Source organism: Protopterus annectens, chromosome 1.part2 (genome assembly GCF_019279795.1).
Source record: "Protopterus annectens isolate FY-2018-M chromosome 1.part2, PAN1.0, whole genome shotgun sequence".
Classification (NCBI taxonomy): Eukaryota; Metazoa; Chordata; order Ceratodontiformes; family Protopteridae; genus Protopterus; species Protopterus annectens.
In genome coordinates, this window is record NC_056727.1 from 249,644,914 (window position 1) to 249,657,881 (window position 12,968).

General features: G+C 42.9%; 1 protein-coding gene across 2 annotated transcripts in view; it reads right to left on the minus strand.

The window, feature by feature from the left end:
* Nucleotides 1-12,968, minus strand: part of ETAA1 (ETAA1 activator of ATR kinase) — a 347,803-nt gene that overhangs the window by 262,713 nt on the left and 72,122 nt on the right. Inside the window, exon 2 of one of the 2 annotated variants that reach the window (XM_044055875.1) lies at nucleotides 2,691-2,825. In XM_044055875.1, the coding sequence (XP_043911810.1) occupies nucleotides 2,691-2,825 (135 nt within the window). The remainder of the gene's footprint in view (nucleotides 1-2,690; nucleotides 2,826-12,968) is intronic. The other variant, XM_044055886.1, reaches the window with a different exon arrangement.

Consider the following 12,968-nt stretch of genomic DNA (forward strand, 5'->3'; position numbering starts at 1 on the left):
GGACAGTAATAAGTATCTTTTAAATGTATGGTCACCAGAAAACTTAAATTGGGAATGAGCTGTAACAGACTGTGAACATTTTCAACTTTGGTACTATCTCAAACTGATTTAAAAAGAAAAGATAAACAACCACTCTCCATAAAGCTTTTTTATTCAAGAATGTTGTTTGACTCAAAGAAAGGCCTTCTACTGGAGAAGGAGGGATCATTTTTAGCACTTCATAGTCAGAAGATGATAAATGAAGGGGACAGAAGTTTAATTTGGCAGAGGATTAGGAATGCCCTGAAAGAGAAGGAGAGATTCTGACCACTGTTTACATCCATGACGAACCACTTTCAGAATCCATTTTTCTGAGACCAGCTGTTGAAGAGACAGAAATGGAGGTTCAGACTTCTGGGAAGGATTAAAAGGTTGCAAAGGTTGGGAGGGATATTGAAGACAAGTCATTCAGACTTGTTAGACTGTCCTTTATTCCCTGGACTCTGTTTTCTTTTGCAGCCTCCCTGCCATTGCTTTTTAAAAGTCTGCTTACCAGCAGCTTGTTGTGTGTGCTTGTCTTTTTTTTTTTTTTTTTTTTTTTTAAAAAAGAGTCAAAATTATATATTTAAAAAAAAAAAAAATAAAAAAAAGAGTCAAAATTATATATTTTTTTAAAAAATATAGAGTCAAAATTATACTTCTCTCAAACTTTTTAAGGACCTTTGCAGACGATTGTCCAAAAGACTGCCTGTCTCTCTCGGGATGAATTTAACATTTCAGCTTTAACATCCTGAGGAAGGTTTTGATTATGCAAAGCAAACCTCGTCATAGCAGTAGCCTTGAAAGTAGCATTAGCCAAATTATATGCACATTTCAAAAACTGAGTAATCACAAGAGACACAGAAGCAATAAGATTACAAAAAGTTGCTTTTTTGTCGAATGAGGGAAAAGATGCCATAACGTTCCTCATATACTCAAAAGGCGGCAAACAAATTTTAACATACAAGCCTGACAAAAATTCTAAAAGTAAATGTTGAATATACTTTTCTTCAAATCAATTTTTTTTCAACCCTATTAGAAGGGGAGGGACTGGCATTAACCAGATGTTTAGCAGCAGGTGGGTTTACCAGAAAAAATCTCTGTGAACTTCCAAGAATAATGTCTTACAATCCATCATTTTAACAGGCTGGCTTGTAGGCAAGTTACAGGCTTTAGTAAACACATCCTGGAGTAGGTTCAGGAAATTCCAGTCACAGCAAATTATATTATTTCTTAAGAGACAGTGGAAGATCACTATGTTCCCAATGAAACAACAGATTAATTCTGTTTCAGAAAAAAGAAACTATTACAAGCACACTATTCCCCGGTTAGGGGTCGCCACAGCAGAACTCCGGTCTGCTAATGATTGGCAGTAGATGTTTACGTACCGAGTTGCAGCCCTGACGCACAACCTTCAACGTAGGTACGCCAATTCACGCACGTCTCCACACAGAAGACGCTTTAGCTGAGAATCGAACAGGACAACGTCTTACTGTGAGGCGACAATGCTACCGCAGCACCACCACCGTATTCTCTACTACTTCTTCCAAAAGCTGACTAGAGCGTTTCTCTCTTGTCTGACAAAGACACTCCCAACAGCCACGAACATATCCAATCCCCCAGTCCACAGTGGATGTAGGGACTACACCAAACGGAGCCAAAGGAAAAGATGTTCAGAGTCTGAGGTACTTAACTAGCCTGCTGAAGTGCCAAAGTCTGCTTGCCATTTTTTTTTTCCTTTCTGTGGCTGGAAGAAGGAAGAACAAGAAGGCTGTTCCAAGCTAAAGCAGAAAAATAAGCCTAATTTCAGTAGAAGCCTGGTAGCAGCAGTCAGTGAAACACACAAGTATTTAAAAAAGCCAAAATTTCCATAAAAAAAAAACACGGTGAAAAAGCACTTTAAACACTTACCCCAATCCATATAAAGTATAAGTTTTACAAAGGAAAAATAATTTAAAATTAGTTTTAACAACTTTTTGACAAAAGTAAAAAAGTAATACCCCTGTTTAAAATTTACTTCACATCTCTTTGCCCCAGCTTAAAATTATTTTCACAGAAAAGTTCACTGTCATAAATTTAAAACTGTACCCCCCCCCCCAAGGGAACTTATCTGCCCAGCAATCAAACAGCATTAGCAGAACATGGATCTTAAAAGTCTGTAAGAAGAGTGCTCTTCAGTAGCTGGAAAGCTCCAAGGGGCTTAGTGCCCACACCACTCTTTATTCAGCTCTTCTTGAGCTTCTTTTCGGTTTGGATGCATGGAAGGTGCCCTTAAGCTTTGGAAGCTGGTCACAGGACACTATGCAGTACACAGGGAAACAGATTAATAAGAATAAACGTAGAACCAACACAACCACACAGTACTGCTACAGTGAAGCAATCTTAAAGGCACAAAGAGCTATGAAGGTGACAGAAGAGAAGCGGAGGCCAACAAGAAAAAATTGGTTAAGACACAGTACCAATAAAAAGAATATCAAACTAAATATCAAAAAATGTACATGGACAAAACGGTGAACACTTTTTTTTAAGCTCTTGGTACTAAAAGCACACCCTCACACCCCTTTTACAGGGCTTACTACATGGATACTACTAGTTTGCTGCAAAAATTTAAATTTACAACAACCAAAACACTGCCCAGGTGCAAGCCTTGGCACCAATTAATTAATAATTACCAAGTTTGTAGACTGTTGGAGAAGTGGGGTCCCAAAATATTTCCTGTTGTACTTCTGTATCATTTGATGGGGATCCATAGGAAGCTAATGGGTTCCTCGCGGATTGTCTTTTTGGAGTCTTCTGTGGAATAGTTTCTGCATTAGTATAAAAATACATGCATATACGAATAAATAATGTACATATAAAACAATGACATTTAGTGTAAAACGTAATAATGAAGTTGCCTCTAAAATCGGTGGGAAAACAATTATTCTTAAACATCCTAAAATATCAACAAACAGAGAGATTACTTTATCTTCCACAACACATCAGATATACACAACTTAACTCTAGCAACCCCCCCCCCCAAAAAAACTCCACACAGCGTAACATGAAAAATACAAACCTTCCTAACTGCTCTTCTATGTGAAATGGACTAGAAAGTGTCATCTACAATACAAGAGATACATCTCATACTTGATGTAAACTACAGTACTGAAACTTAGGAGAGCATGCATGGATACAGACTGCTGGCATCTGACAGCTCCAAAGTACAGTTGTGTACACTTACCATAAATGTGGATGTTCGGAGTGTATTCACTGTTGCAGTCATCACACTTGGGTTATCTGCCTGCAGGTAGCCCTCAGTTGGCCCAAATACCAGAGACTTAGTATTTCTGCATTGGATGCTGTCGCTCAAGGACTGGCGTCAGGTCGTCAGGGGTATAAAAACAGGCAGCCGACACCATTACATCAGTTTTTCTTGCCCCAAATGTTAGGAGCCTCCCAATAGGGAGCTACGTTATGGTGGGGGATAACACCACCAGTAAAAAGTAAATACCAATACCCCTGAAAGGGGGGGGTAAAAGCATAGAGAGACACAACCAGGGGGTTGGCAGGAGAGAAGTAAACCAGGACTGCAACAGTGAATACACTCAAACATCTACATTTATGGTAAGTGTACACAACTGTACGATGTTCTTCGTATTTCACTGTTGCAGTCATCACGCTTGGGTAGATTCCCAAAGCTGAAGAAGGGTGGAGGCAGTCAAGAAGAGTTATAGCTGGCTACAATGCCCTGCAGGACTGTTGTTGCAAAACCTGCCCTGGATTTGGAGAAGGCAGGCAAATGGTAGTGGTAGTGCTTGGTGAAGGTGTGTACAGAACTCCAGGTAGCAGCTTCCAGGATGTCCCTGGTAGGGACTCCCCTAAGAAATGCTGTAGAGGTAGAAGTTGCCCTAGTGGAATGTGTTCTGACCCCCTGAGGGGTTGGTTTCCCATGGTGCTTGTAGCAGAAATGGATGCAATGTGCTATCCATTTAAAAGATTGTTTGCTTTGAAATGACCTTGCCCTCTGCCCCTGTTGCAAAGCTGACTAGTAACTGGTCTGATTTTCTTTGAAATGGCCTTGCCCTCTGCCCCTGTTGCAAAGCTGACTAGTAACTGGTCTGATTTTCTGAAGGGCTTAGTCCTATCCAGGTAAAATATGAGCTGTCTGTGCACATCCAAGGAGTGCAGGATCCTTTCCCCTTTTATTTTGTGGATTAGGGAAGAAGGTTGGCAAATGTATGGATTGGTTGAGAGCCACACTGGACACCCACTTTAGGCATAAAGGAAGGGTCTGTCCTGAGGGTTACCCTGTCAGCATGGAAAATAATGAAGGGTTCCATGGCCATAAGTGCTTGTAACTCAGACACTCTTCTAGCTGAAGTGATGGCCAGAAGCAATGCTGTTTTCCAAGAGAGGAATTTTAGGTCTGCTGACACTTCAGGCTCAAAGGGTGGAAGTATGAGCTTTTCCAGTACAAAGTTCAAGTCCCAAGCAGGGGTGGGTGCTATCCTTGGTGGCCTTAAGTTGTTTGCCCCTATCAGGAACTGTTTGATAAGAGGGTGCGAGAAGAGAGGTGGCTCAGTGTTGTAATAGCCGAAATGGCTGAGGCATGTATCTTAATGGAAGAGAAGGGCAGGCCTTTGTGAAGTAGATCTGCTATGTAATCCAGGATTAGAGGAAGGGAGGGCAGAGTTCTGTCCTCTCCTTTAGATAGGACTCCAGGAGCAGTACCTTTTCCACTTACCCGCATAGGATTTTCTTGTACTGGCTCTTCTGGCTTCATGAATGACATCCAGCACCTGCTTGCTTAGGGTTGTTGGGGGGGGGGGATTCAAGGGATAAACTAGGCTGCAAGATTTAGTGTTTGCAGTTGCAAATGCAAAATCTGCCCCTCCTGCTGAGAACAGGGTAGGGTTCTGGTGTAGGTGCCAGGGTGGCACGGATATCAGGATGCACAGGAGTGGGTACCAGTGCTGGTGTGGCCAATCCAGGCCAATCAGAATTGTCCTCTGTCTTTTCTGGCTTATTTTGAGTAATACTCTTGAGAGAAGGGGCAGAGGTGTAAATTATAGGGGATGTGCAGATAGGCTTCTTTTAAGTCTAGGGTGACTAACCAGGCATCCTTGACTAGCATAGGTAGAAGCTGTTGCAGGGTAACCATTTTGAATTTTGGTACTACCAGGAAGGTGTTTAGAATTGAAAGATCTAGGATTGGGTGCCAAGAGCCCTCTTTTCTGGGTTCCAGGAAAAGTCTGGAATAGAATCCTTGACCTATCTGTTCTGTTGGAACCGGCTCAATAGCCCGGATAGAGAGCAGGGATAGGACTTGGTTTTGTGCTTCTGCCCACTGGTTTGGAGGACATTCTGGGAACCCTTTCAGGGTTGGCAGTGAATGGAAGTTGAATTTGTACCCCTGGGAAACAATGTTGAGGACCATCGGTCTTTTGTGATGGACATCCAGTTTTTTGCATGAAGGGCAAGTTTTCCTCCTAGGGGCACAAGCAATTTGGCAGAGGTGGGCTAGTGAAGTCATTGTGAGTTTTTTCCATGAGGAGATGGCTTACCACTCCCTGTTTTGGAGGTAGGTGCACTCCATTGCTTAGCTCTCTGCATACCCAGAGACTGTAGTCTGGGTGGTCTGTTACCCCTGGGCCTGGAGTGGGCTGGAAAGGACCAGTGTTTTGAGGGGCAATGCCTACTGAATCTAAGAGGTTGTACTTGTAAGAATTCCTTTAACTGTTTGCACAGATTTCGCTTTTTATTCCATCTTTTTAAGAAACCTCTTCTGCTTTGGTGCCAAACAAATTGTCCTTGTTCAAAGGAGTGTCTAGCAACCTTGATTTAAAATGGTCTGGGGCAAGGTCTGTGTCTTAAGCCAAGCATGCCTTCTCAGTACAGAACCACTGAATGCTGCCCTGCAAGATGCTTCTAGGGTGTCAAATCCACACTGCAACGTATGCTTGCTGACTTGGCTTGCAGAGTGCATAAGCTCCTGCAATTCTTTATTTTCTGCACAGTCTGTAAAGGTTGCTACTTTTTGCTTAATAAGTTCCATAATATGTTGCTGGTACTTTAGCATGTGAAACTGACAATTCGATGCCCTAATTGCAAGAGTTGCAGAGGTATATACTTTCTTAACCCATCTGTCCAAAGCTCTGAAATCTCTGTCCGAATGGGTGGGGATCTTGGCTGTAGTTGTCTTGATACCTTCAGGCCCCTGGGAAATGATCTCTGGGTCAGCAGTAGGCTTCTTGAAAATAAATTTGTGAGTGCCAGGTACTCTGTAGTACCCGTCAGGTTTCCTAGGTGCAGGGGGTAAAGTATCAGCAGTAAGACTGGATTCCATCAAGACATCAACAATTTTCAGGACTGGGGGTGTTGCTAAAGGCCTGTGCTGTGGCAAAAGAAAAATCCTCTGGAGGAGAGGAAGAGGGAATGGATTCCTCTGAATCTGAATCATCATAAGCAGATAAGGACATGTCTTCATACTCAGATACCACAGAGTCATCGGACTCCTGGTCTGTTGAAGCTGCTGGGGACTGGTCTTTTTTTCTCTTAGCAGGGGAAGAATGACCTCCCCTAATCAGCATAACAAGGTATTCTGCCATTTTAAACATTTGTCGTTGTGGCTCCGGACCCATCCAAGGTGGAGACATCCGCAGGCTCCATAGTCAAAGAAGAGTCTCGCGGCATACCTGACTTCGAATGGGTCTCGGTAGAGGCCTGCGAATCCACAGAAGCGGGCATCAGGGGCTGCGAAAGCGTCTGAGTACCGGCGAACTGGCGTCTACCTTAACAGAAGCATCGTCAGCAGCTCTGGACCTGTGCGGTCTGTCTCTGTCTTTATCCTTATGTTTTTTCGGAATATCGGTAGTTGGATGGCTTACCAAAGCCATTTCAGAATACGGAGATTGAGAGCGAAAGAATTTAGCGACAATGAGAGCCCGACAATGAATGGTACGGACGTTGAACAAGGCACAAAACCAACAGCGATGTAAGTCGTGGTCTGGGCCTAAACAGGAGAGACAGTAAGAATGAAAATCTGTGTGTGTTATTTGCTTTCCACAGGCAAGGCAATTAACTTTTTCTGACATCGGTTAGAGCAATTAAAAAGGATCCCCAATGGGGCTTTAGAAGACTTCAGGATTATTCAATTCGGCAATGAAGACTCGGCTAGCGGCCGATTGGCACTTGCAAACTGCTTCTGCTTCAGGCTCCTTGGCAAGAAAGACTGATGTAATGGCGTCGGCTGCCTGTTTTTATACCCCTGACGACCTGTAGTCAGTCCTGGAGCGACAGCAACTGACGCAGAAATACTAAGTCTCTGGTATTCAGGCCGACTGAGGGCTACCTGCAGGCAGATAACCAAAGTGTGATGACTGCAACAGTGAAACACAAAGAACATCTAAGTTCTTGGTCTCTACACCTATACCAAGACAGCTATACACTGTTTGGATATCAAAATCTTCCAAAAAATATTAACAACTTCAATATACATTTTTTCATCTTGTACATCTTTCAATTTTTTTTTTTAACTTATTTTCAATTTAAAGACATGAAAGTTATGTACTTGTATAGATCTGTGTTGTCTGATTTTCATCCGGTTCAACACATGGGTTGTCTGATCAGATTGGATCTGAGCTCGGCACTATCTCTGAAGCTTCATGGATTTAGGGCTCAGACTCCTTTTCTACCCGTAATTCCCTACACTCCACCTTAGTACCTCAGATCAAGTTTGCCCCCATCAACTAGAAAATTTAGAGACAATAATAACCCTTTTAAGGTTAATTATTAACTTGATAGGAAACATCCAGGAGAGGATCATAGTCTGATAGGACTGTTCAAAGACAGTGCAAGTGAGATCCATTAGGTCACCAGAAGAGAGCAAATGATAACTTGGAAATGGTCAGGAAGGAGGGAGGGAGGTTGAAATGGACGAAAGTCAGACAACATGGATGTATCATTATGGTAAGGACATAACTTTCGTATCTGATGCTGTCCATTTTCATCTGATTCAACACATGGGATGGATTCCTAAGCTGTTTTTACCTGGGTGGTATCAAGGAAGAACGCTCCCAAGGATGATGGAACCAATGGAGGAGTTTGATTTAGACTGTACATCCAATTTACAATGAGACACAAAAGGTGTGAACCGTAGACCAAGCTGCATTAGCACAAATATCATCAATGTGAAGTCAACTCATAAAGGCTGTTGAAGTGGCTACTGCCCTTGTGGAATGAGCTTTGGGCTTCGATTGTATGGACTGACACTTTTTAGTGTACACAAAGGGAATACAATCTGATAACCATCTTAAAAGAGTAACCTTAGAAACTGCTTTGCTCAATTTTGGTCCAGAAAAATCACTGAACAATTTATCACATTTCTGAACTGTTTCATTGTATGAAGATAAAATTTGAGATGATGATGAATATCAAACATATGCAGAGTATGTTTACCTCTGTTGCAGTATCTAGGGAAAAACACTGGTAGGTTAGATGGATTCATTTAAATTTGCTTTGGATACCATCTTGGGTCCTTAAGGAAACTCTGACTTCAAGTAAGGGGGTTTGCAAGAAAGAACCTGTAAACTCTGAAATTCATCCAGGTGATGCAAGAGCCACAAGAAAAATTTGTTCCAAGAAAGGAACTCTAAATCTGCTGACACTGCTGGTTGAAAGGGAGGTTGGTGCACAACAGTAACCTCCCATGAAGGGAAGGGGTCTCTGCAGGTTGTAGGAGGAATGTTTCCATCAAAAAGGCTTTAGCAACTTTTAATAATGATATGGAGATTTTATTTTGATCTATGTGGAAAGTGATGACTGCAGCCACTAAGTTGAGAAACTTGAACCACTTTGGAAAAGTTATGGAAAAGTTCAAACTCCAGCATGGAACCGATGGGAATTGAAAATGCAGCTATTCATTTCAATGCAGCCCAGATGGGAAACTTTTCCCATTCGCTATGATAAACCTTTTTGGTGGACTGTTTCTGGAAGGCTGAGGTAATCTGAACAACTGATACTGGGACCCTGTTGTCTCTGGCTAGTCAGAGCTGAAGGAACCAAGTGATTAGCATCATGGATTTCTTGTCTGGAGGAAGCAATCCGGACGGGTGTGTCAAGACATTTAGATACTGATCCAACATCTATGGGGATGTACTAGTACAAGCCACAACATAGGGAACCATGTCTATCAGGATTAGAAGGGAGAACTGAGAATCACTGTGGTCTTGCACTTTCTTGCATTCTAGATGAATATTTTATTGAGGGTAATGTGGGGAATTCATAAAGGAGACAGGAGGGACAATTGTGGACTACAGTGGAGGGATCAGGGCAAAATAACTGCTGCACTTGTTCAGGTAGGAAGCAGAGAGAGAATACAGCAAGGCTGGCCACAGCAACAGAAAATCAAAGCTGCTACTGTTGGACTGAGGGACCACTAGTCATTAAGATTATTCTGCTCAATTTCTCATCTAATACACTGGATGATCTCGAGATGTGGTCTGTGCAAATACACTGCCATACCCTCATGGTTTCCCGACACAGAGAGTACTTGTAGGTTCCTCCCAGTTTGTTGATGTACCAGACTACTGCCATGTCGTCTGCATGGAGATCACACCCTTGGGGAGAATATCCTGAAATGCCTGTAATGGTAGGACTGCTCTCATCTCCAGGACATTAATATGAAGTTGTCCTCTCTATATGACCAAAAACCCTGGACCATTCTCCCTTCAAAATGCCCTCTCCTAACTTAAAAGGGAGGCATCTGTGGTTACGACAGTCAATGTCAGATCCACATGAAAGGGATGGCTTTCTGTCACTAATGGATATATTATCCACCAGTTGATATGATCTCTACATACTTAAACAATGTGAATTTCAGTATGTAATGGGTGAATTTTTTTGAGACCACTGCACAGAAAGTCCACTACAGTACCCTTGCACAGAATTTGGCTAATGGAACCAGTAAGCCTGTGGAGGCCATTAGACATCACAGTCACAAAATTAACCTTGCTGAGGATGAAGGATGCTGAAGTACCCACGTAGTTACCGGGCATGGGGTAACTTGGCAATTTGTAATGCCGAGTCCAAGTGGCATCCAATGAATTCTATTTGGTGGGACAGGTCCATGTGGCTCGTGTAAATTTATTGTGATTCCCAGGTTTTGCATTAAGTGGAGCAGAAGGCTCAAATGGTGTAAAAGGAAATGCTTAGAGGTAGCAGTGAAGAGCCAATTGTCAAGGTATGGGAAAACTTGGATCCCTTGCAGATGTAGAGGGTGCTGCAACTATTGCCATTATCTTGGTAAACACGCTGAGGCCTGTGGCAAGACCAAAAGGAAGTGCTCTGAACTGGTAATGACTGGCTCCCAAGTGGATAGGGACAAATCTCCTGGAATGCTTCCCTATTTTTATAGGGTAGTATGCATCCTTGCGATCTGAGCACATCCAATCTTCCTTCCTCAGAACAGGCACCAAGGATTGGATCGTGACCATCAGGAATTCTGTTTGTTTTACAAACAGATTCAAAGGATTCAGATCTAGAATGGGTCAGAGATCCCCCATCTTCTTGGGTACCAAAAAGAACTCTGAATAAACTCCAGACTCTGGTCATGGGGACTATTTGGTTGACTTTTTCTAGCAGCTTGGACATTTCTGTTGCTGCAAGTTCCCCTTGACCGGGTGGAACATCGAGGACTTTCTTCTTTTTTAATAGGAGAAATGGAAAAAAGGAAGTGAGTAGCCTCTGGAAATTATATTTAGCTCCCAGAAATCTGTTATGTTTTCCAGGCTTCTACTTGCATGGAAGCACCCACCAAACTGCTTCCATAATGCAGCAGTCGGGCAACCTTTCAGGAGTGCTCGTAGGGCTTTTTCAGTAAGGAACCATGAAAACCCTGATTTTGAGGTCTGCCTCTGCTTTTTGGGTGCTGTCCATTAGCAGTTACTTCCTTCTCTGACACAAGGAGATTCATTCCCAGGTATGTCATGATAATAACCCTGTGATTTGCGGAACCACATCTTCTTGCCACCCCTCCAATTCCTACAGTAGCTCATTTGTGGGGTGGAAAAATGGATTCCAACTGGAGAGAGGGTTTTACCATCTTGTTGACTCCAGGTTAGAGTGAGCATCTTTTAACTTTGGCCCAAAAAAAGTGTGTAAGTATCACACAGAGCATTAACAGAGGACACCCTGAAGCTTTCCACAAAGTCACAAAGGTGCATCCAGGCATGTCGGCATACAGTAATGCTGGTGCTCACTGTCCTTGCTTTATCATCAGCTGCACTACATAGCAGTTGTGTGGAAATGTTCAATATAGACTGGAGGGTAGCGAGCTGGGAGTCCACAGTCTTCTGAACATCAGCTGGCAGGTTACAGAAGGGAGACTTGGAAAGCTCTTCAGGTCAGGTCTCTAGGGAATCATGTTACTCAAGTCAAATAGTTCAGCACTCTGCGAGAGTGAAGGTCACTGAAGCATATACCTATTTCTCAAACCCATCCAACACCCTAGATTCCCTGTTGGTGGGGGGGGGGGGAGGAGAGGGGAACTTTCTTCCGATAATTCATTCTTGGTGGCCACCGCTACCATGGTATCTACTGGTGGACCTCTGTTCCAATGCTTCCTGGTTTCTTTGACAGTGGTTCGACCTCGTCAGGGTCCTTCCACTCCCACTCAGCCAGAAGGCTGATTAGGGAATCAGTGGGCGGTACTACCCTAGATGAAGCTGAACTGGAGTCAAAGGCCTCCAAGACCACATTCTCATCTTGTGAAGGGTCATCTGTGGACCATCCCCCTTGTTTCAATCAATTCTAGGATCTCACCAAAGGTGACAAAGTACAGTTTTGTACCTACCATAAATGTAGATGTTCGAAGATCTACATTGCTGCAGTCCTTACATATGGGTAGTCCGCTGTCCTCGGTCGGCCCGAATACCAAAGTATAAGGCTGACGTCGGTCAAGGCGCTTAGAACTGACATCAGAACGTCAGGGTACAAAAGCGCATGACCGACGTCATATCCTCAGTCTTTTCTTGCCCCAGATGTCAGAAGGCCCTAAAAAGAAAGGCCCAAACCAAAAGACAGCAAGAAACCAACCAACCACCCCTGCACTACTCCTATTTACAATATTTACAATATTTACAGTATTCACAACCCAAACCACACAACCGCCTCTAACTACAGAGGGGAAGGAGGGAGAATTGGACTGCAGCAATGTAGATCTTGAACATCTACATTTATGGTAGGTACAAAACTGTACTATGTTCTTCATCTCACATTGCTGCAGTCCTTACATATGGGTAGAATCCCAAAGCAGAGGTAAGGGAGGATGGTAAAACTATAAAGCATTAGGAGCTGCCAAAATGCCCTGTAAAATTGCAGTGGCAAAACCAGTCCTAGATTTAGAGTAAAGTGGAAGGTGGTAATGCTTAGAAAAAGTATGCACTGAACTCCAAGTAGCTGCCTCCAAAATATCTTTAGTTGCCACCCCTTAAAAAGCTGTAGAAGTGGCAGTAGCCCTAGTGGAATGAGGCCTAATCCCAGCTGGAATCTCCTTACCATGATGGGAATAACAGAAAGCAATACAAAACCCAATCCACTTAGAAATAGTTTGTTTTGAAACAGGCTTGCCCTGAGAACTCAAAGCAAATGAAACAAATAACTGCTGAGACTTCCTGAACCCTTTAGTTCTGCTCAAATAATATCGCAACTGCCTGTGAATATCCAAAGTGTGCAAAATCTTTTCCCCTTTATTTTGGGGGTTTGCATAAAAAGTAGGCAAATGAATAGTCTGGTTTAAAGCCACACTAGAAACCACTTTAGGCATAAAGGAAGGATTAGTACGCAAAGATACCCTATCCTTATGGAAAATTAAGAAAGGCTCAACCGCCATAAGGGCCTGTAATTCAGAAACCCTTCTTGCAGAGGTAATGGCCAACAAAAAAGCAGTCTTCCATGATAAATATTTCAAC